This window comes from Xyrauchen texanus, chromosome 4 (genome assembly GCF_025860055.1).
Source record: "Xyrauchen texanus isolate HMW12.3.18 chromosome 4, RBS_HiC_50CHRs, whole genome shotgun sequence".
Lineage (NCBI taxonomy): Eukaryota > Metazoa > Chordata > Actinopteri > Cypriniformes > Catostomidae > Xyrauchen > Xyrauchen texanus.
The window spans coordinates 8,739,776-8,764,951 of NC_068279.1; the positions used below are offsets into that span (position 1 = coordinate 8,739,776).

General features: G+C 37.6%; 1 protein-coding gene across 3 annotated transcripts in view; it reads right to left on the reverse strand.

Annotated features, from left to right (window-relative positions):
- LOC127638485 (serine/threonine-protein kinase TAO3-like) overlaps positions 1-25,176 on the reverse strand; it is an 81,486-nt gene that overhangs the window by 24,390 nt on the left and 31,920 nt on the right. For all 3 annotated transcript variants that reach the window (XM_052120046.1, XM_052120054.1, XM_052120038.1), the window contains exons 2-8: positions 12,475-12,685; positions 9,172-9,243; positions 8,955-9,056; positions 8,681-8,726; positions 7,899-7,995; positions 1,694-1,807; positions 1,516-1,607 (exon numbers count right to left, since the gene is read on the reverse strand). In XM_052120046.1, coding sequence (XP_051976006.1) covers positions 1,516-1,607; positions 1,694-1,807; positions 7,899-7,995; positions 8,681-8,726; positions 8,955-9,056; positions 9,172-9,243; positions 12,475-12,609 — 658 coding nt within the window. In that variant the 5' untranslated portion in view covers positions 12,610-12,685. The remainder of the gene's footprint in view (positions 1-1,515; positions 1,608-1,693; positions 1,808-7,898; positions 7,996-8,680; positions 8,727-8,954; positions 9,057-9,171; positions 9,244-12,474; positions 12,686-25,176) is intronic.

Below are 25,176 nucleotides of genomic sequence, written 5' to 3' on the forward strand. Positions count from 1 at the left end.
GTTAATGAATATACATCTATCAGCACAATCACAGACATATACAGTATATAGTTATGCTAATCAGAAGCAGCTTACAAAAAGCCATTACATAGGTTATAAATTCTAGTAATTCTTAAAAAAGAGGTTAGAAATAAGGTTATTCTTATTGTCAAACACTGTTTTGTCAGTACCTAGGGCTAGGCTGAATCCCAATTCACATACTAATCATATAGGATGCAAAATTAGTGCATCCCAAATCATAGTATGGTGGCAACACAGTCAAAGGTGCACTGATAGTGTAACCTACTATATTAGGAGTAGGTTCTGTATTCATGCTTTATATGCTAATGCTGCTCTTGTGCTATGGATTTGTTTGCAAAAGTTCTATGATGCAGTATCAAGACGCAATTTTATAACGTAGTATGTTCCAGTACTGGCAAACTAGCTCACTTCAAAGTATGTATGTTACCACTGCCAGCGCAGTGATTACACTTGGTCTAAGCATTTTATTAGGAACACTATATGAATATGGGGTAGGGCCTCCCTTTGCTCTAAAAACAGCCTCAATTCTTCATCGCATGAATTCCACAAGATGTTGCAAACATTCCTTTGATATTCTGGACCATGTTTACATGATTGCAATTTCAAGCAATTTCTGCAGATTTGTCAGCAATACACATTTTTTTTTTTTAATATTACTTTTGCTTTGTGACATGGTGCATTATCATGCTGTTAGTAGCCATTAGAAGATGGTAAATTGTGGCAATGAAGGGATGCACATGGTCAGCAACAATACTCAAATTGGCTGCGGCATTCAAGCGATGATTGATTGGTAACGACAGGTCCAAAGTGTGCCAAGAAAACATCCCCCACACCATAACACCACCGCTACCAGCCTAGACTGATGACCCAAGACAAGGTGGATCTATGGAGTCATGCTGTTGGTGGCAAATTCTGACGCTTCCATCTGTGTGTCTCAGCAGAAATCGAGATTCATCAGACCAGGCCATGTCTTTACATGGTTTTTGTTCTTGGCAAACAGAGGTGGAACCAAACACAGTCTTTTGCTTTCAAAGCCCATCCGCATCAAGCTTCAACATGTTGTGCATTCGGAGATGCTGTTCTTCTCACTACAGTTGTACAGAGGGGTTTTCGAAGTTACCGTAGCCTTTCTGTCAGCTCGAACCAGTCTGGCCATTCTCTGTTGACTTCTCTCATCAACAAGGTGTTTCCGTCTGCAGAACTGCCATTCACTGGATATTTTTTATTTTTGGTACCATTCTGAGTAAATTCTAGAGACTGATGTGTGTGAAAATCCCAGGAGATCAGCAGTTACAAAAATAGTCAAACCAGCCTGTCTGGCACCAACTTTCATGTCATTCATGTTTGGGGCTAATGCTACTAGCTAATGCTCATTATTTACATACTTGCTCAATTTGCATACCTCAACTGATTATTGAATTGTAGATGTAAGGCACATGTCTGAGATATAATTCTAGAAAAAGTAATTCTAGCAAATATACACAAAAGACTCACCCAGCTCGATGCAGGTGATCCCCAGGGACCAGACGTCCACCTTCCCCTCGTATTGACCCTCATCCATGGCTAAAATCACTTCTGGCGCCATCCTGATTCAGGCACACAGAACAGTTTCATTAACCCTGATTCATCAGGTAGTCTCGGTCTCTTAAATGTCAATATCTGCATTACTGACCAGTATGGGGTTCCCACAAAGGAGTTGGCAGGAGAGGCGATGGAAGCGGAGCCAAAATCAGCCAGTTTGACCTGACCGGGCTCTGTCAGCAGAATATTACCAGCCTTCACATCTCTGAAGAACCACAGATACAGGAGAGGTGATTGAAAATGCTTGTCTATACACAGTAAAACCATACCAGCCAAATGTAGTATTATATAACAGCAGGATGCCCGGGTAAGGTAAACCCAATGGATTTGAGAAAGTTACAATTTATATAAATCAGCCTATCAATAAAGAAATACAAAGCTAATATACAGAACTTTGGAATCTTTAATGCCTTTCAGTTAAAACAAAATTAAATTAGCACCGTTTTCCTGGAAGCAAATAAAATATGGATAGAAACTTAAATATTGTAAAACAGTTTCTAAATGAATGGTATGCTTGCATATGCAGAATGTTTAGTGCTTGTACTTATAACCTTAGTTCTTTTGAAACCTGACACAGAAGATTCAATGTGAATGAACAATTGGGTAATATTTTTCTTCACCACTAGTTTCATCAAACAAAATGGCAAAAATAATTACAGTTTTCAAACTGGTTTCTCAAACATTCCCCCTGACTTGAAAGCCTGCTTCCAACTCGCCATTGGTTGAGTAAATGTTGCTGTGTCTGGGTTGGTCAGGGGGATGCTCAAACAAACAGAGTGATGTGATGCTTTTAAAACAGAACCAGTGCTTATACTAGGCCTGTTCAATTCCAGAAATTTTGGAATCAATTCCGGGAGGGTAAGTTAAACACACAGCACAATATATAGCATGAGTGACAAAAAATTTTTGACATTTTCTATTATTAGATCTAATCTAAAAATAAATATGGGCTTATGCACATCCCAATGTGCAACGCTATCCATCTATCTATCTAATATACACTCACCTAAAGGATTATTAGGAACACCATACTAATACTGTGTTTGACCCCCTTTCACCTTCAGAACTGCCTTAATTATACGTGGCATTGATTCAACAAGGTGCTGAAAGCATTCTTTAGAAATGTTGGCCCATATTGATAGAATAGCATCTTGCAGTTGATGGAGATTTGTGGGATGCACATCCAGGGCATGAAGCTCCCGTTCCACCACATCCCAAAGATGCTCTATTGGGTTGAGATCTGGTGACTGTGGGGGCCATTTTAGTACAGTGAACTCATTGTCATGTTCAAGAAACCAATTTGAAATGATTCGAGCTTTGTGACATGGTGCATTATCCTGCTGGAAGTAGCCATCAGAGGATGGGTACATGGTGGCCATAAAGGGATGGACATGGTCAGAAACAATGCTCAGGTAGGCCGTGCATTTAAACAATGCCCAATTGGCACTAAGGGGCCTAAAGTGTGCCAAGAAAACATCCCCCACACCAGTACACCACCACCACCAGCCTGCACAGTGGTAACAAGGCATGATGGATCCATGTTCTCATTCTGTTGACGCCAAATTCTGACTCTACCATCTGAATGTCTCAACAGAAATCGAGACTCATCAGACCAGGCAACATTTTTCCAGTCTGTCCAATTTTGGTGAGCTCTTCCAAATTGTAGCCTCTTTTTCCTATTTGTAGTGGAGATGAGTGGTACCCGGTGGGGTCTTCTGCTGTTGTAGCCCATCCGCCTCAAGGTTGTGCGTGTTGTGGCTTCACAAATGCTTTGCTGCATACCTCGGTTGTAACGAGTGGTTATTTCAGGCAAAGTTGCTCTTCTATCAGCTTGAATCAGTCGGCCCATTCTCCTCTGAACTCTAGCATCAACAAGGCATATTCGCCCACAGGACTGCCGCATACTGGATGTTTTTCCCTTTTCACATCATTCTTTGTAAACCCTAGAAATGGTTGTGCGTGAAAATCCCAGTAACTGAGCAGATTGTGAAATACTCAGACCGGCCCGTCTGGCACCAACAACCATGCCACGCTCAAAATTGCTTAAATCAACTTTCTTTCCCATTCTGACATTCAGTTTGGAGTTCAGGAGATTGTCTTGACCAGGACCACACCCCTAAATGCATTGTAGCAACTGCCATGTGATTGGTTCATTAGATAATTGCATTAATGATAAATTGAACAGGTGTTCCTAATAATCCTTTAGGTGAGTGTATATATATATATATATATATATATATATATATACACACACACACACATATATGCACACACACAGGGTTGGGAGGGTTACTTTTGAAATGTATTCCACTACAGATTACATTTGTAACTTATTCCGTTAGATTACTCAAGGCCAGTAACGTATTCTAAATACTTTGGATTACTTCTTCAGCACTGGTAGATTTTTTTCACTTGTTTTGGCTATTTTTTGGCTGCCAGTACAGTAAGACAAAATACACATGTTAAAAATACATTCTCTGACAAACCTAAATATCTTATGCAGTGTTGTTTCTAAAACAAGATCAATCTAATTGATCTTGTTTTAAGGATTTTGTTTTAATATTTTTACAGGAAAACATTACAAAAATTGCTATAAAAAATATTATTTTTGCCCTAATATCAAAAGGTCTTGCTAGAAAAAAATAAAAATAAAAAATCATAATCCAATGTGAATTTTCTTGATAAATAAATATGATCGTGCCTGGTAACGTGCATATAAAATGGCTAGAAATAGCATTTTAACTTAGCGTAAAGCTGACAATTTAAACAAGTTTTTTCTATTTTTTCTACTCCAAGTTTACTTCAAACTGTCTGCTGGTATGAATGTAATACATCATAAGAAAGTGTTTCACCGCTGTTCAAATGCACTTTGGATCACATCATTTATATGAATAAATGTTTTCCATCTGAAAGGACTGAATATTAAAATGTAACAAATTATAATAAAATTCAAAGTAATCTCTTCAGAAATCAAAATACTTTTTGAATGTAACTGTCTAATTACCAATTATTATAAATGTAACTACAGTGTAACAGTTACTTATATTTAGTATTTTAAATATGTAATCCCGTTCCATGTATTCCATTACTTCCCAACCCTGTATGTATGTGTGATGTATATATATATATATATATATATATATATATATATATATATATATATATATATATATACACATACATACAGAAAACCTCCTGGACCAGATTTAATAGAGCCTTATTTTTTTGAATAAGGCGCTGACTTTGTTGCTGAGCCCCTTACAATTCTTTTTAATTTGTCAATTCAAAATAATGAAATACCATCAGTTTGGAAGTCAGCTTTTGTTACTCCCTTGTTTAAAGGAGGTGATCCAGCAGTTTTAACTAACTATTGGCCTATATCTAATTTAAGTGTTTTGTCAAATTTTAGAATCCCTTGTTTCAGACCAAATAAGAGAGTTTTTATACTCAAATGAACTTCTCTCTAAACTGCAATCAGGCTTCAGGAAAAAGCACAGTACCATCACTGCTGTTACAAAAGTAATTAATGACATACTTGTCGCACTTGATAGAAAGCAGTTCTATGCATCACTTTTTCTTGATCTGTCGAAAGCTTTTGACACAGTGGACCATGCTGTTTTAAAGCATAGGCTTCTTTGTTTGGGATTGTCTGATTGTGCAGTTTCCTGGTTCATGAATTATCTGAGTGACAGGACTCAGTGTATTAAATGTGATGGTCTATGTTCTGCATTAGTGAAGGTCCACAAGGGGGTGCCACAAGGCTCAATATTGGGTCCTCTCCTGTTTATTATGTATATAAATGAATTGGGCCAAAATGTGTCGGATGCTAATATGCATTTCTATGCTGATGACACGATTATTTATTGTTTTGGATCGTCCCCAGCTAAAGCGGTTGAGTCTTTGCAGAAAGCTTTTGATGTGGTTCAACACACGCTTATGCAGCTTAAACTGGTTCTCAATGCTGATAAGACCAAGCTGATGCTGTTTAGTAATACTAAGAAGGTTTATAAAGTTCCTCCTTCTGTGTTCACTTTGACTGGAAGTGTCATAGAGGTGGTTCATTTTTATAAGTACCTTGGCATTTGGCTTGCTGATGCTCTCACTTTTAAACCTCATATAGATAACCTTGTGAAGAAACTCAAACTTAAACTGTATTTTTTCTTTCGAAATAAATTTTGTTTTTCTTTTAAAGCAAAAAAGCAGCTAGTCACTGCAACATTTTTATCTGTCTTAGATTATGGTGACCTGGTGTATAGGACCGCTTCAGCACAATGTCTGCATAAGATTGACACTGTTTATCATGTGTCTCTGAGATTTATTACGAATTGTAAAAATTTGACCCATCATTGTGAATTATATTCCAGAGTGGGATGGCCATCGTTGTCCAACAGGAGATCAGGGCATTGGCATATTTTTATCTATAAGGCCATGCTTGGTCTGTTGCCATCCTACATCAGTAGTTTAATCACATGGAGAAGTGTTGGTTCTTATTCATTGCGATCAAATGATCACTTGCTGCTCTTTGTTCCATTTGCCCAAACAGAACTGGGGAAAAGGGCTTTTGTCTACTCCGCTCCTTCTGCATGGAACTTTTTGCAAAAAGACTTGAAATTATCTGAACTCATTTCCTTAAATGCTTTTAAGTCCAGATTGAGAGAACCTGAACTGACCTGTTTAAATTGTAAATGTTTTTAATTATTTGTGTTGTATAACCTTTATAAATGTAATTGATTGTGTTTTTGCTGCCTCTTGGCCAGGACTCCCTTGAAAAAGAGGTTTTTAACCTCAATGGGACTTTCCTGGTTAAATAAAAAAAAAAAAAAATACACACACACACACACACACACACACACACACACACACACACACAGTATATATAAAAATAGGTTTTTGCAAAACTGGTTTATTTTATGCAATGTGAAAGTATTTTAATTTGATTTCATAGATGTAAAAAAATGAAGACAACATTTTTTTAAACGTACTGTACAAACGTCAAATGCTAGACTGCTAGACACATTACACTTCACACTTGCAGTCAGGTGTTGGAACACCATTGAAGTTATTAAGCTATTGTATGCCAATTTTCTGTCACAAATTTTGGATCTTACATATTAATTTAATCCTTAAAATACTGTCAGATTAAATCAGATAGGTTAATGCAATTGCTTCATACATATGATCAAACAAAGTGAATTTACTGAAGGCTGACTGACTGCAAAAATCACTCGGGAGATTTAGCAGCAATAATTTTATAACCCTTTTGCAATTTGAATTAGTTCTGTTAAGGCTTCTGGAATTTGAAGTTGTTTAGTTGTTGAGGGAGGAAAAAAAAACCCCACAGCCATCACACCCATGAGCTAAGTTGAGTTGAAATGCCTCAGAATCAAAGAATAGATTATTTTTTAACCAGCCCAGGTTTACACAATTAGACAATTCAGAGAAATCAACTAACAAATGGCTTATTTATATTCACTTATATAAAGTCGCAGCATATTTAAGGAATAGATCATAGAACAACTTTTACTCACTCTCATGCCATCCTAGATGTGTATGACTTTCTTCAGCAGAACACAAACAAAAATGAATATTTCATCTCTGTAGGTCCTAACAATGCAAACGAATGGTGATCAGACCTGTGTAGCTAAAAACTAAAATCACATAAACGAAACATAGAAGTAATCCATATGACTCCAGAGTTTAAATTCAGATCTTTGATATAATGGGTGTGGATGAGAAACGGAACAATATTTAAGTCCTCTTTTACTCTAAATCTCCACTTCAGCTTTCACTTTCAGATATTAAAGTGAAACTAAACAGACACCACATGTGACTTTCAGGTGTAAAAGTGAAAGTGAAGATATAGAGTAAAAAAGGACTTAAATATTGTTCCGTTTCTCAGCCACACCAATTATATCACTCCTGAATATATGGATTTAACCACAGGATTCATATGGATTACTTTCCTTTCATGTCATTTTTGGAGCTACAATGAGCTGGTCACCATTCACTTGCATTGTATGGACCTCCAAAGCGGAGGTATTCTTCAAAAAAAATCTTTGTTTGTGTTCATACACATCTGGGATGACATGAGGGTGAGCAAATTATGATCATTTTCATTTTTGGGTGAACCATCTCTTTAAGCTGGCATAGAAGTTTTTTAACATTGAAAAAGTTCCACATTTCAGCTTTAACCCATAAGCTGTAAATCAGTTTGTAAAATAAATGTCATGCTGATGTAAGCAGATGCTGGATAAGCTGACAGTGAGTAAACGGATATCTGTAAGGAGGCGACTCACCTGTGGATCATGTTATGGGAATGTAGGTAAGCCAGTCCTAACAAGGCACCGTGGGTAATGGCAGCAATTTCAACCTCTTGGAGTGGTTTCTTGTGAACTGGACAAAGAATGAACGAGAGGTGCTTTGATGCTCCATTCCGAATAAGTCTGTGTTCTTAAACCGTACATGTCTTTGTTGTTACACAAATGGCGTAAAGTGTCATCTGATGATTTGTGAACTTTATGGCCCCCTTATTGTACCTGATACACCCTTATAAAAAAGGCCTGAGATCATGATTAGAAAACAGCCTTGAATTAACCGATTGCTGCCTAAATCATCCAAGGACAATGGTGAGTTAAACAGGAATTTCTAAATGTACACACACACACACACACACACACACACACACACACACACACACACACACACACACACACACACACACACACACACACACACACACACACACACACACACACACACACACACACACACACACACACACACACACACACACACACACTATCATTAAAGCTGTGCATGTTGCCATGACAACATCCAAAGGAAACAAAAACAGCTAAGCATTTGCAGTTTGATAGTGACATGGAATAAAACACAACAGGTTTTATAATGTTTCAGAGATGTGGTTAATAAAAGGTCTTCAGCACAGGCTTAAACACAAGACAGCTCTAACAATTACACTGTCTCTGTGTGAATGCATACGGTGTCTGCGTTTGTGCTGTTTGTGCTGTGTGTACAGTGTCACATACAAAGTCTGAATGTGTGTAGAGTGTGAACTCACCCTCTAACAAGTCTGAAGCAGAGCCCAGACAATACTCCATCACAAGCTGAAAGGAAGATGAAGAGACCGCCGTGAAAAGCAAGCATAGTTACCACAGGTAATTCTGTCAATAAACGCAATGACGTATACTGCACTGAAAGTAGTTCTAAAAATGGTTCTGATGGGTAAAAGTAACACTCAAAAATGCATTACTATTTTATCCCTATCGAAATACGGATTCACTATTATTCATAACTTCTATAATGATTGCATCCTTCTCAAAGGCAGTACTAACCCATGCTGTGTTGTCCTTCAAGTAGCAGCCTTTGTATTCAATGGTGTTTGGATGTCGTAGGTTTTCTAAAAACTTCACCTCTTTAATGATGTCCTGCCACTTCTAAACAGGGAAGCCCAGACACATACATCTGAAATTCTCCATTAATACACAAACCAAGCAAGTAGAAAGCGGAACATTTATGTATTCAGTGATGACAGTAGAGTTTGTGCCTCACCTCAGTGGTCTGTTTGCCATTGTAGGACATCTTCTTAATGGCCACCACCTCGTTGGAGTAGGAGTTTCGGGCCTGCAAGAAAGCACAGCAGGTTGGACATGGATTATTTATTTTTGGCCTTTTGGCTTTCTATTTTGTCAGGTAATTACTAAGGGAAAAGGAATCAGAAAATGACAAAAGAACATCGGACTAGAACATCGATATATCGCAGTTTAATTTGCGGTCCAGTTAAGACATTGGGATGCATCATATGAATCAGGACATATGTATTGCATCGTGACGTGGTTGGCGATACCCAGCCTTAATATCCAAGATGTGGCCTGGGTGGGTAATGCATGTTGCGTAGTGGCACAAGATATTTGCCAATAATCAATATTAAGGTATTCAGTGATAATTAACATGCACAATATTGTTCTCGTGAGCACTTCAAAATACAGTGAAAATTTCCATCAGTAAATCAACATTCCCAACAATCTAACTCTTACAGAAATGGGAAGATACCAAAATACTAGGAAACTATAGTATCTAGAATGTTTTACTTTTCCCTCCAAATGTTACCATTGTTGTTACTTGTTCATTTGCAGTGAAAATAAACCATATTAAGTTAGATAAATGCAAAATAGAATCATTGGACTCCGACTATGGTTTGATCTTGGCAAAGTTACTTTCTTTGTCATCTTTTCATTTAAAATTACAAAACAAGTAACTAAATCTGGTAATTAAGAACAAAGTTGATTTATCTTTCAACCAGTTTTGTAATTCGATACAATACCATATAACGTGATAAAAGCCTTAGCAATTATCGTGATATGAAAATTTGATACAGTCACATCCCTAAGTGGCACTTATGTCAGAGTGACCCAAGTTAAAATCGGCATGGGTCATTTCCTGACCCCCCTCTACTTACTCCACATCGGTTTCTGCTGCTAGTTCTCTACTATACTACAATGTTTTCATCTTTTGTTACACAAATTTAATAAGCAAGAGAAGTGTGTATGGCAGACATTAGTGATGTCAGTGTCTTGTCTCGGTCTGTCTGCATCATGGGGCCAGCTGGCCCTCTCATTTAAACAGAGTGAACATCTGTCTTAAGAGCAGCATCTCCTAGTTATTCTTCCCCCTCGAGACCAGCCCTACATCTGGATGGGCAATCCGTGATAGAGAGAGAGAGAGAAAGGGCGAGCAAGCGAGAAAGAGAGAGAGATGTGGAAGGGGGGATTTGCACAACGGATTCCAGTCTTGCCACAGATTTGGAATCAAAGGATTTATGCTATTAGTTCACAGATTAAGAAATGCACAAGAACTTGTCATGAAGCTGCAGTTCTTATATTTGACAAAACTGCTGCACTAAAAATGAAATAAAGAGCTTCAAGTTTAACTACAGTTTAAGAACTGACTGACAGGGACAATGAGAAAAAAAAAGCAAATCGAGCCAAGGTATTAAAAGCTATTCTAGCCTCTGACACCCTCAATGTCTGCAAGACTGTCCCTTTCGTCTTCAACAGAAATGGGGAAAAACTAAAATATCATCAGAATGGAGACCAAATACTTCAATGTCTTATAGGTACATGACTAAATATATCAATTTGTTTATTTATTTAAAAATTATTTTTAAAGCATATAATTAAAGCTGGTATTGATATAGATTTCCCAATTCGATTCAATTCTGATTCACAAGCTCTCGATTAAATGTGATTAAGATTTAGATTTCGGTTCATATTGGTACATTTCAGAAACAATGTCCCCTTTGCTTACATATGAAAGAAGCTCTCTCCCAGCTAATGCTGTTAATTATAAAGGGACACTATGAAAATATTAAATATAATTATTAAAATTAATTAATTTTCACCATTTTGGTCACATTTTGGCTGTTTAAAAAATAACAAAACAATGTATTCAATCAGTAAATGTAGACGTGGTCAAAACTCATAAATATGAATTAGGTTATGTGTAAATAATCTTTTATAGTTTTAATAAATAGTCATTCTTGATGAACAATTCAAGCATTTTAATTAAACAAATTACATTATTAATTTGATAACTAGAACTGTAAATTTACACTGTCAGTAGATTTTGTCAGTCAGTGAATAAATACATGCATCCATTGTTTGTTGTTATTTAAACAAACAAACAGCAGTACTCATATTGATCAATATTTTAACAAAGGCTGCAACTTAAAGCTTTTACAATCATCTTAACTAAGGTTGCATGTTGTTTTACGATGGTTTCCTAAACCAGCAAGTTGATCGCTCATTAAAAAGTTGAACTAAAGTTCTTCATTACGGGAGCTGTCAGTTCCAACTATCATCATGCAGTCCCAAAAAAGAGGCTTCTGCACTCTTTGCAAAGAATGTGTCTGAACAATTTGTTGGGGACAATAAATTGAAAGATTGAAGTGCGCACAAATTACACTGTCTGACAAAAGTTTGGAATAATGTAGTGATTTAGCGGTTTTGGAAGTAAATTGGTACTTTAATTCACCAAAGTGGCATTCAACTGATCACAAAGTATAGTCAGGACATTACTGATGTACATAACAGCACCATCACTATTTGAAAAAAAAAAGTCAGTTTGAGAAATAGATATCACATGTCCTCAGCTGACAGCTTTATTGAATTCTACCCGCTCAACACCAATTTCATGTCATAGATTAGCATTTTTGATTGAAAAAAACAGCATTCACAATGCATCAAAAGAGAAGTGTTTTTGTTAAAAATTATAGTTTACAACCCAAATATTGCAAGTGTAAAGGGAGAGATATTGATTGAGACATCATTTACAATTAATTTAGCATTATAATGAAACTTCCTACAATACTTGATTCTGATTGGTCAGTCATTGAATTTTGAATCATGATGCCCACTGAAATGTATACTTGACTGTTGTTCCAGGCAAACGATTTTCTAATTAGCTGTACTAGTTTCGTGTCTCTCGTTATCACTCTGTGGTCTCTTTCTTCTCACATAATAATATCACTGAATGTTGATTAACCAAATATTGAAAACTCTCTCTCAAAACTTCATTCATAAAAATCATTGTTGCCATTAACACAAAATAAACCCTGATCTCAATTATTAGGCTTATTTTGCAATAATGACCAACTGACTGCACATTATACCTTAGCTACCGTACTAAACTATGTAATCCGGATGTTTGATAACGAACGATCACAATTCAGTATGCAAATATTACAATGACGTCACCACTGTTGTTAGATCCCGATTGTCAATCTCTCAGTTTCCACCAGTTTCTGGCAACATGGTACTGAAAAAGACAACAGCATTGCATGATTTTAATACTCACAAAGTACACTGCGCCGAAACTCCCATGGCCGATCTCATGTAGGTCACAGAAGACTTCTTCCGGGTCATCTTTAAAAAAGAGGTTTGCTAAATCCGGGTCTATTAGTCCTCCCTTCCGCGTGGACGACGGCATCATGAGCTAGAAAGAGCCTCTGATGTCCACGTGCTTCTGCTCGCCTTCATTCAGCAGGCCCGGCATTTACCTGCTTTGCCTAGAGCAAAAAAGAAATTTGTTTTTTATTTATTTTATTTTTTTTATTAAACATTTATTTAACCAGGAAGAGACTCGTTGAGATTAAAAATCTCTTTTACAAGAGTGTCCTGGCCAAGACAAGCAGCAGTACTATACCACATATACAGTACATACAAACATAAAAACTGCAAACATACTAGATACATAAAACAACTGACACAGCAAATCTTTCAAAATCAGCCACAATCCTAAAAACACATTAGGTAAAACATCTGCAGCCAGATGTGGCTGCCTCCATGTCAATCAACAACCTCTTAAAAGCAGCCAATGAGACGAGCTCAGTAAGTTTCATGGATTTCTGCAAATTGTTCCAAGCAGAGGGAGCTGCAAACTTAAAAGCCTTTTTTCCAGTGCAAAATGAAATATTAAAGCTCAACTAAACACCATCAGGGTCATCCAGTATGGGTCATTGGCAGACAAATGTGAATTAATTACTTTTCAGACAAAACTTTTGGGAAATAATTTGTAATATTTATATATTTAGACAAAAAAAAAAAAAAAGTCATCTTTACTCTTTTTTTTGACAGAACAGATCACGCACACACCAGTGAGTATACATTGATTCTAGAACCACCAAGACAGGCTTTTTCCATCACGCTCCTGGCATGATTGACTGTGTACATGTGCTTCTGATGGTAAGCTGTTTTTACACAAATGTGTTGGCAGTGGGGGAAGCTCGCTTAGCCATCATGAAAAGACAGCTCAGCATCTGGCAGCATTGCTCATCATGCTAGCATGTGCGCGCGCGCACGCACGCACGCGCGCACACACACACACACACACACACACACACACACACACACACAAAGTGGCCACCTGCATGTAACTGCCTACTGAGTCATTGAACATCTGACATACTAGTAGCCATTGACTAGGGAACAAAAGGTGCTGAAAACAGTGTATCCAATATAGTGGGACTCAACACACTGGGCTAATATCCAGCTTTACATTCACCATCAAATATAAAATATCATCAGAATCATCTAGCCCTTCTACTATTTTAATCCATAGCCGCTCTCAAAGCTGACACTTTCACTCAGTGTAAACACATTTCAGGGACAACCTGGGGTTAAAAATGTTCACACTACAGTTAGGGTGCAAACCAACTCGAGAAACCCAACTTCCCACCCAAATTTCCATGAACTGGAGTTAATGTCTGCTTCAGTACAGTTCACAATTGGTATGCAAGTAATATGGAATAACTTGCCCAAGTTATCCCGCTACTGATAAGGTTTATTTGACCTATTATAGTGTATAATTCTAGAATTTTTAGCAAAAATGTATTTAAATATTGATCTGTTTCTTACGCACACCTATCATATCACTTTTGAAGATAACCACTGGAGTCGTATGGATTACTTTTGTGCTGCCTTTATGTGATTTTTGGAGTATCACTTTTGGCACACATTCACTTGCATTGTATGGATCCACAGAGCTGAAATATTTTTTCAAAGAAATCTTAATTTGTGTTCTGCAGAAGAAAGAAAGTCACACACATCTGTGATGAAATAAGAGTGAGTAAACAGTGAGAGAATTTTCATTTTTGGGTGAGCTATTCCTTAAATGTGTACTTGCGTTGTTTCAGTCTTCGCTATTTTAACTGCTCCATGTACTAATGTGTGAGGGACGCTTTTGAAGCATCTCACTTTGAACCAAGTACAACAGAATGCAAAAGGCGTGCTGTGGAAGCCTGTGCTGCCGTTGGTTTGGATGGCTCGAACTAACTGCCCCTTACTGCCACATCAAGCTTAAATAGCTCGGAAATAATATAATTAATTGCTTACATTTTTTTTTCAGCTTTATTTTTCATATAATTACAAAATTAAGAATGGTAGGTATATGTTTTCTCCCTTGCAATGAATACAATTCCATTGCAAGAAAACTAAAAGTTAATCAAAAGGAACAATCTGACAGTTGCATCTGGAGGTCAAAGATAGTGAAAAGGCAGTAAAATTGCTGCCTACTTCTATAGAAATTACCTTCGGCAAGCAGCTTGCATTTTTTCTCTTTTACAATGAAACTACAGCGATTCGATGATTAGTTTGAATATTCTCAGTTGCTTTGCAAGAATGGAAGGACACCCATCTTCGTCTCTGTTGTTTAACCCGATCGAAGAACGAAGACTCTCTGACATGACTGTTCATGTGGTGACTTTCAGTCCAATGACCAAGTGTGTGAAATCATGTGTTCACTATGCCCTGGAAGATCCAATTACAGAATAAATACTGCAGAAATCAATTAGCATGCTCTTGTGCTATAGATATCGCGGGTAGCTAAGCTGAAAGGCAGCAGAAGCTTCAGTGGCCATACATGTAAAGCCGCTAGTGGTGGTGATGGTTAAACCGTTTAATTGGCATAAAAGGTGAATCAGAGTTCACATAGTCATCTAAAAACACTGTACAGATTTCTGCACAATGCAATCACTAAATGCTTTCACTGCACAGAATTGATAGGGTAACAGAGAAAATGGCTTAAATGCAGATCACAAAGGGACATGAACTTCACACTTCATTGAGTAGAGAACAGATAATACACTTGAAGGCTGCCATCAACACTTTTGACTTACGCAATGCTTGGCATGGTCTATTTGGTCAATTCTCTGTCGAGCTAATGATTTTCTTTCTGTAAAACTCTCTTCAAGTTTCAGCGTACCTGACTGAGGTCCACAAGAACAATGTCCTAATGCACTTATTCATTTTCTTTAACAGAACTGAAGAGGAATCAATGTTTACATTCAATATTACGTTTCCGGCATTTGTTTAAAGAAATTACTGAAAGCACTACTGTACAGGGGTTGTCGATGGCTCCCAATGAAGGCCATTCAGAACATATCTGATGTTTAATATACAGTTATGTGCAGCAGGACTTTGGACCAATCAGATTTCACAGTGGGCGGGGCTACCCAGAATGAAACCGCTCAAGTAGAAACCAAACGACGAGACAAAATGTCCTATGTCGCTTGATTGGGTCACCTCTGGTTAGGACACAGTCTTACTAGGTGTCCATTACTTTTACAGCGTCATGTAATTTGCCTGTCTACACTGAAAAAACCAAACAAATGCAGAACATATATGATGTTTAATACACAGCTTTAAGCTGTGGTCACACTAGACCGAGCATGCAAAATTATTTCACGAAGTATATGATGTCATGCTCTAGGTCTTCTGTTTTTAAGCAATAAATATTATATTACAAATGGTAAATGGTCTGCACTTATATAGCGCTTTTGTTTTTAAACTTAGGAGATTACCAAAGCGCTTTACACTGTGTTCCAATGACCCATTCACACACACACACACTCATACACCATGCAAGGTGCTAGCCTGTCATTGGGAGCAACTTGGGGTTCAGTGTCTTACCCAAGGACACTTCGGCATGTGGAGTCGTGTGGGCTGGGAATCGAACCACCAAACCTGCGATTAGCAGCCAACCTGCTCTACCACCTGAGCCACAGCCGCTGTACTGATGTTTTTATACATCCACTTATGTGTTATGTGTCCTATCATGTCCAATATCTATTTAATGATGAAGCAGGGCGTCTAAATAAACAAAGTCTGATACTTGTGCTTCTCGGTGCAGTCAGAACTTCTTTTATTAAACACAAGAGAGATTGAAGCTGAACCCAGAGATTCACCAATTTGCTCGCGGACACGTTGGATCTCCCTCATGCACCGCAGTTTCAATTGCAATCCATTTATGATTTTGTGATGTATCCTGATATATTAAATCGTGACATGTGTATTGTGAGATGTATCATATCATAAGGCGGATGCAATACCCAGCTCTGTGCAGTATGAATTCATTGGTTTGAGCCAAGAGATGTGCTGGTCAAGCATCCCTTGGCTGTCCCAAATCGCAAGTCTGAGTTTACCAAACTCAGCTTGCATTTCTGCTTTCCCTCGATCAGATGCGTATGAATAGAAGTGAGCATGAAGTCTAGTACGCCCGCACCTTCATGGAGTAGGATTTGACTATGGGTGGGGCTACTCATCACAACACTGCAGGAAGCAACCAACCAACAGAACTTCCTGTCGCTTGTCAGGTTAGGGCATGTGTTAGGGTTAGTGTTGGGGTTTGGACAATTTTGGTTTTGACAAGAAGCTTTCAAGGAGCAACAAAAGATGTTGAACCAGTAGCATGTCTTACTTGGCAGAGTAAGCAATGTGGAGAGTTAATAAACTTCCATCATTCAGTCAAGGCTGGCTGTGGCTGGTTGACATGTCCTACTAGCAACAGACAGCACAATGTCTTAAAGTTGCATCATGTCTGTCTGCTTATCTGTATGTCTCTCTTCTTTTTTCTGCTTCTGACACTTTCCATCTCATGAGTTGTGTTGTCACTTTCTACCTTTGCTTCAAATAGTGATTCAGAACATGAAAGCATTTTCCTTGACCCTAATAGGACAAGATCCAGAGATCTGCTTCCAATTAGACGGCAGCAACTGGAGCCAGAATCCCACTTTAGGACGAGACCAGAGGGTGGCCGAGGAGGTGAAATGATGCAATACAGAACCAACAGGTTGTAAGAGCCCAAAAGTGAGAGAGAGAGAGAGAGACAAAGTGGTTTAACAACACACCCACAATGGTTGTTTCGAACATTGGTATTAAAAAATCGTAATCAGTACTAGTTTTTCTTTTTTTCAATAAATCCATCTAAACAAAATTACAATCAAAGTAAAAATACATCCGATATTTAAAATAAATGTATTGTTTGTTTGTTTGAAACAAATCTAACAAAATCAGTGAGGTTTATGATTAAAAATAAATAAAATAAAACATTAATAAAAAAATTAGTACTTTTTACATGAGAAGCAAAACTACATAAGTCATTAAAACTATATTAATATGTTAATGCACCCAAATATATTAATTAATATACAAAAAAAATCTGCTTTTGAAGCATTAATAAAATAAATGCTTAGGTTAATGCTTAAACAAGAAACAAAACCTTAATTTAAGAAATACTCTTTGAAAAGTCTTTTAAGTCTTACATTTATTGTGTTTTAAGAATTGTTAGATATTTTTATTGGAAAACAAGACTTAATACTTATAAAGAAAATTATTCTTCACAGTGTAGGAATAACTGTAAATCTATTGCTGAATTGTGCTGAGGTTAGGAGATTAACGAGCAGGCTTAGCCAGATTAGAGGTGGGGTGAAATGGGGAGAGACTCCATGTATATGCATGAAAGTGTGAGAAAGACTTCATTACACTGAATTTTCCCCTATATCTCTCTTCTTGTTTCTTGCCGTCAGGTCCCAGTGGAAAGCGGTCCGCATTACTAATTTATTTTTGAATGTGCACGTGTGCGTTTGTGGTGCATCAGGCTGCTGAATAAAACATATGTTTGACAAGCAGGTGAGAAAAGCACTCTAGATCGGAGTGTCTGTGTAAGGCCCATGCTCCAAAACCACAGACCTTCCACATGGAGACGTCTCCACACACATGTGAAATCACACAAGTGCAACACATGCTAGGACAACCACGCTCTAGGGGTGGAAAATTAACCAAGATTAATAAATTCTTTAAAAGCGTTGTTCATTGTCAAGTTAAATAATGTAGTTAACTAATTTTAATTAATTACATTTTATTCTAAAGAGTACCAATAGTATATATAATTAGTTATTTTTTCAGTAAATTTAATAGTTAGCCCACTTAAGATACTTTACAAAAGAAATGCCTTTATTTGCAACTTGATGGATGCAAAGATTATTATTCATAACAAATAGCTAATTGACAAGTATGCTATTAATGTAACCCACTTACTTTTAGTGTCAGGAGACAGCAGTCTTTGATACGAGTTGTAAACAGCGCACAGATCAGTTCTTAAGACCAAACCCTTTAATCAGCCCTAACACGAGCTGTGCAGTCATCAGTGCTGCCGCTCATCATGACTGAATAATAACAACAGTCATATCATTATGCTCATGAATTAATATTTACCAATAATTTACAGGCACATGTGATCAAAAGCATAACCCATATACCTGCATATGTTACATTCAAAAGACAATTAGGTCAGGAACATCAATGACTGCAGCATATTTTAAAATATTTAAAGGGGTCATATATCATGGAAAAGCAGATTTTGAATGTCCACCAAGACCATATATTAAAACTTTGCTGCAAAAACTGGTTATTCAGAACATGTCATAGTTATGACATCACAACCATGAGCACATTGTTATAGAACAGCCTACATTTAAAACACCTTTAGTATTTAGCTGCTCGACCCACCCTGACAATTGACAGTGAAAACTATAAAACTAAGTTTATGTAATCTTGATTCACAATAGTTAGTTTTATATATATATATATATATATATATATTTTTTTTTTCTTTTTCTTTTTTTTTTCGAAAAGTGTTATAAAAGGAGACATTACTCTTCTAGATCCAGATGGAATATTTTATTTATTTATTAGCATTTTCAGAACTGATTTTATGGGAGGATCTATGGAATTCAGAAGTTAACATACACCTTAGCCAAATACATTTAAACTCAGTTTTTCCACAATTCCTGATATTTAGTCATAGAAAACATTCCCTGTCTTAGGTCAGTTAGGATCACTACTTTATTTTAAGAATGTGAAATGTCAGAATAATAGTAGAGAGAATGATTTATTTCAGCTTTTATTTCTTTCATCACAGTCCCAGTGGATCAGAAGTTTACATACACGATGTTAGTATTTGGTAGCATTGCCTTTCAATTGTTTAACTTGGGTCAAACATTTTGGGTAGCCTTCCATAAGCTTCTCACAATAAGTTGCTGGAATTTTGTCCCATTCCTCCAGACAGAACTGGTGTAACTGAGTCAGGTTTGAAGGCCTCCTTGCTCGCACACCCTTTTTCAGTTCTGCCCACAAATGTTCTATCGGATTGAGGTCAGGGCTTTGTGATGGCCACTACAATACCTTGACTTTGTTGTCCTTAAGCCATTTTGCCACAATTTGATGTATGCTTGGGATCATTGTCCATTTGGAAACCAATTTGCGACCGAGCTCTCATTTCATGGATGGTGTCTTAAGATTTAGCTTCAATATATCCACATAAATTTCCTTCCTCATGATGTCATCTATTTTGTGAAGTGCACCAGTCCCTCCTGCAGCAAAGCACCCCCACAACATGATGCTGCCACCCCCATGCTTCACGATTGGTATGGTGATCTTCAGCTTGCAAGCCTCACCCTTTTTCCTCCAAACATAATGATGGTCATTATGGCCAAAAAGTTTACGTTTTGTTTCATCAGACCAGAGGACATTTCTCCAAAAAGTAAGATCTTTGTCCCCATGTGCACTTACAAACTGTAGTCTAGCTTTTTATGGCAGTTTTGGAGCATTGGCTTCTTCCTTGCTGAGCAATGTTGACTCGTTTTACTGTGGATATAGATACTTGTCTACCCGTTTCCTCCAGCATCTTCACAAGGTCCTTTGCAGTAGTTCTGGGATTGATGTGCACTTTTCACTTAGAAAATAAAGACTTAATTTAAGACCATACATTTTTTGGGGGAATTTTAACATTAAAAAACATTAAAAAAAACTAAAAAAAACATTAAAATAGTGAAAATGAAAGGAAGTGCCAAGGGAGTTCACTTGGAGTCCACTATAACAATGTATACAACTTTACAATTTAAATCTTTTTTTTTTTTTTTCATGTTGTGGTAATGAGAAAGTCATAATGACAATCCTATTCACATTGCAGTAAAATGTGTGCAACTGCCATACAAAAATGTGATAATTGAAAAAAATGCATTAACTAATGTTAACGAATGGAACCTTATTGTAAAGTGTTACAATAAATTCTTCTTTGTTTCATTTGATTCTGGAGTAAAATTTAACCAGTGTTATCACCCAGCTGAGGATACTACACTCTTATTACCAGATAAATGTTTATTAAATTAGCCAGAATATTTAATAAATTAACACAAGGGGAAAGAGATGAGTAGAACTCTAATTAGTCAATCATTACAGAGGTCATTAAGATACAGAAGCAAAAACAGCCCGTTTTATTCTAAATGTAATTAAATTATGACTGTTTTGGTGCAAGACACAAACAAGACTTCAGGGAGATAAAACAAAATGGTCCTTTAAACGTGAATAAGACATACAGAATGTTTAAACAGCTGACAACAGATATAGCTTGGGACCTCTAGGAGCTCATAATTAAGAAACATGTGCATGAATAACATAAGAGGTGGAAAATATCAGCAGTGTTTCAAAGCTAAGAGCAAGAGAGGAAGTGGGAGAATAGAAAGAAAGAGAGAAAAGAGGGTGAAAAAAACAACCTCCTCTCCATTTCCCAGGGCACCCATCATGTTCACATCCTCTCTCCTGCTCTCTACATCTTTTTCGGTTTGTGTGTGACTCAGCAGACATGTTGCTCATGGCTGACCATTGGTTGGGGTAGAGATAGAGAGATCGAGACAGAGATAGAGAGAAGGGCCGTGGGAGAAAGAGAGCGCAAGAGAGCAAACTGAAGCAGGCCAAGACTAGAAAAAGCTGGGTTCTCCCGCCTGACTGCTTTAATTCAGTATGATCGGTTGCTTCTCACTGACAGCTCTATTTTGAGCACATCACCAAACACTGGAATATCTCCCCTTCACAAAGCATACAGGGCAGAGTCATTCATTCTTAAACACACACATGCAGAAACAGCGAGAGGAAGTAAGATAGAGATCTTGTGCAACCCTCCACAGACACGTTGGAGTATTAATTGCCACTGGCTGGTAAATGTTTTTTTACTCTCCATACTTTTGACAACGAGTAAGTGTAACGCAACTGAAAACTAATAAAGATTAAGAAAACCGAGAAGGGGTCATCATCATATATAATATAAACAAACACCCACACCCACACACACATATATACACATACATATATTAATATATGGGCCATTCTACAGAATTGGTGCAAACTGCTGTCCCACAACCAAAAAACATTTAAGTATTCAAATCTTAGATGATTACTAAGATCCATCTATTATCTATTGAAACCCACAATAATATTTAACATATCAGTAAGCTTAATATATATACAATCATAATGTATTGGGTACTTTCAATTGGGAGTTGGCTGCCCCGAACCCTAACCCCTAAATTTCAACTTATGAAAATTATATTGAAATAATTATTTGGGGGAAATAAGCAAAATTTTAGTACAGTTATGCAAATCATTAGTATTTTAGTATGCAAGTTAAAATTATGTAATGTAAATTCCAGCTGAAATATGGTGCAGTCTGCGGTATTAGCAAAGGGTTGTTGTCAGTAATGTTTATTTCTATGGGCTACTTAACAGGGAGAATGACATAAAACACCAATATGCCTAAACAAAATAGAACTGGAGCAGAGAGACTGAGAGAATACAGACCAAGTTTGAGGGATGACCCAGTGAAGTACCAGGAATACTTAAGAAAAGAAATAAATAAGAAACAAAGGGAAGAAGGAAAGTTGAAGAGTATCAGTGAATTATCTGAAAAGCATGGCAGAAAAGACAGTTAAAAACATAGGATGATGGTGAAAAAACAAAATTCATCAAGTTTATATTCAACAGCACTCCGTGATCGCTCATATTTATACTACACTACTAAAGCTAGGAAATGGCTTTAAACGGCTTTAAACCAACAACTACAGCATTAAGGCTCATCACAGAGAGACACAACAGACTGATTAATTACTGTGGCAGGACGGAGGGCGGGGCCGGGTTGTGATCCTACACACCCGGTCCCGTATTAGGCCAATTATGCCTCCGGGATAAAGGTCGACTGCAGGAGATCGTGCGGGAGAGCGAGATTGTTGACGGACATGCCCGTAATTAGCCTAATACGGGCCTGGGTGTGTAGGATCGCAACCCGGCCCCGCCCTCCGCCCTGCCAAAATTACACAAACTCGAGGCTTATCTCTTACCGGACTTTCCACATTGGAGAGGACAAATGGCAGAGGAGATTGTGGTTTCTATAGTGAATGACTCTTGCGCACCGGCTACCGTAAAATAGGGAGGAATATCCCCGCTTGAACAGCTATTTTTCCACTGAGAATTCCAGCTGTGAAGATGTTCAAAATATTATTAGATGTCCTATCTGCTTAAAAACTAATTATAGTAATTTTTAAATCCAACTGTATTCATTGATCAAATTATAATGATGAGCATAACTGAGTGTGTTGTATGTATGCTCAGGGAGTGTTTTAAGCATCCAGGTCAGTTTAGAAGCATTGGCTGTTCAGACCAGTACCCGATATGGGCTTCATTTAAAATGTCATGTGAACGACTTTACAAAAACAAACAGATGAACAGAAAATCAGATTTTGGTCACATTGAGCAGCGTTGTTAATGTAGCCTAAAAAGCCACCAGTCTTTAAAACATTACAATAATCACAATGTGGGTTAATTTTATATTTCCAACAAAATTAGAGAGAATAAATAATCAATACGTCGCCCAGCTATACCCACCCCCTGTCCCCATTTTCTTCTCTCCTCTGCCTCCAAAGCATTACTGCTCTACTATTCCTTCCTAACATTTTTATAAGACTGAGTGAATAAGTTCATGTAGCCCCAGAGAACTACATTAGGCATAGGGAATTGAGTCGTGTTTGGAAGTTGCCGCAATGATTCACCACATCCTATGAAAAGCTAAAATAAATAAATAATCATAAAAGAAATCTGCTGGTAGGAGGCTGTTTGTAGAGTGGAGTTTAGCTGAGTCCCATCACAGATTCTACCTGGGAAAGCATTTAAGGTCAATAACAGCAGCAGAGTCCAACTAAGACTCTAGGGAGAGGTGATAAAGTGTGTCTAAACCAACCTGTTCTCAGAGATAAATTACTATATCTAAATTTTTGAACAATTATTTTTTACATGCCTCGTATGCACCGGAGCAGTTTCCTGGTGAAATAAACACTATGACATAATGACTTGTATTCCCTTTCATACAATTCTTGAGTAAAATGGCAAATTCTCAAAATTCTTAAACACACACTTTTCTGCCTGTTCTTACTATAGCATACGACTTGTAAGAGGATGCATTTTAACGTTTGCATTACAACTACATATTAACAGCCCAAAATTCACCGGTTCGGACCCCAATATAAGGGGCATGATCCGTGATCTACAATGATACAAAGCATCACCACTGGGTCCTTCAGTAGAGCTTAATCCTAGGTTGCTGCAAAGGCCTCTTCCTGCAATTATGGGGCTTTTCCAATGCACGGTACAACTCGACTCTGCTCGCTTTTTTGGGGTTTTCCACTGTGGATAGTACCTGGTACCTGATACATTTTTAGTACCACCTCAGTCGAGGTACCAAGCGAGCCAAACTGATACTAAATGTGATGTCAAAATCCTGCAGATCACTGATTGGTCAGGAAGAATAGTCACTACCAGTGCCACTGGATTTCCATCACGTGACATCAATCCGCTAGTTTTAAAGTTAGCAACAGTGATAACGGTATCATTTGTTCATGCGACTTTCGAATTGTGAAAAAAAAAAAAATGGCTGTGTGAATAATCATGGCGTGGTAAATAAACGAGGTGCAGACGGTCCACTCGTTAGCTATGAGCGAAACTTAAAAGTCTCTCAGGAAACTGTTGGCCGCACACGGCTACCACCAGACCTACAAACATTGTAGGGAAAAGTAAAAAAAAAAACTTAAGTGACTACAGAACCATTAAGGAAATGTGGAAGTGGTAAACCAGCGAGCAATGGGAGGGAGAGTGCCCTGGACTCAGCCACGATGGAAAATGGTACGTTTTGTTATGTTAACTCTATATTATAAGCTTCACTTTATTTAGTTGACCAGCTACTGGAAGCTTGCTTCTAAAACAACCAAGCCAATTTAACTGTTACACTTGTGTAAAATCACCATGCAACTGCATTATGAAGCACAATGAGCTAGTAGCTAACAGCTAGCGGTCGTGTTATTGTTTTGTGTCGCTTTTAAGATGATGTTACTGCAGTAGAGGCGGCGCAACTATGACGATCATCCTATAATAACTAAACTGGCACTAAACTGCAGTGGAAATGCAAGCTCAGAAAAGTAAAGCGAGTAGAGTTGAGTTGAACCATAACGTGCAGTGGAAAAGTGCCTTTAGTGTACTGTAAATCACTTTGAATAAAAGCGAAGTCAAATGCCAGGTGACCAAGTAATTGGATGTCTCTCTGGAGAAACCTGGGGTTAAGTGTTCCAGGATGCATCACTCCAGCTGATGGTCAGTTCCTAAGATATGATTCAAAACGTTAAGTAGCATCATGCCCCGGTGAGAATTAATGAGTTATTGCATCTGCACATCACAAAATGAGATTATTAATAAAGTCATACAGTAGCTATTCCGATACCACAACTGCCAGTTTAGAAATGTCAGCTTGTGCCGCTAATAATATGCAACATGTTACTTGATTCCTTTTGACCCAATAACCATAGTAACATGTATTGTGCATGCAGAGACAGCCAATGTATCGTAC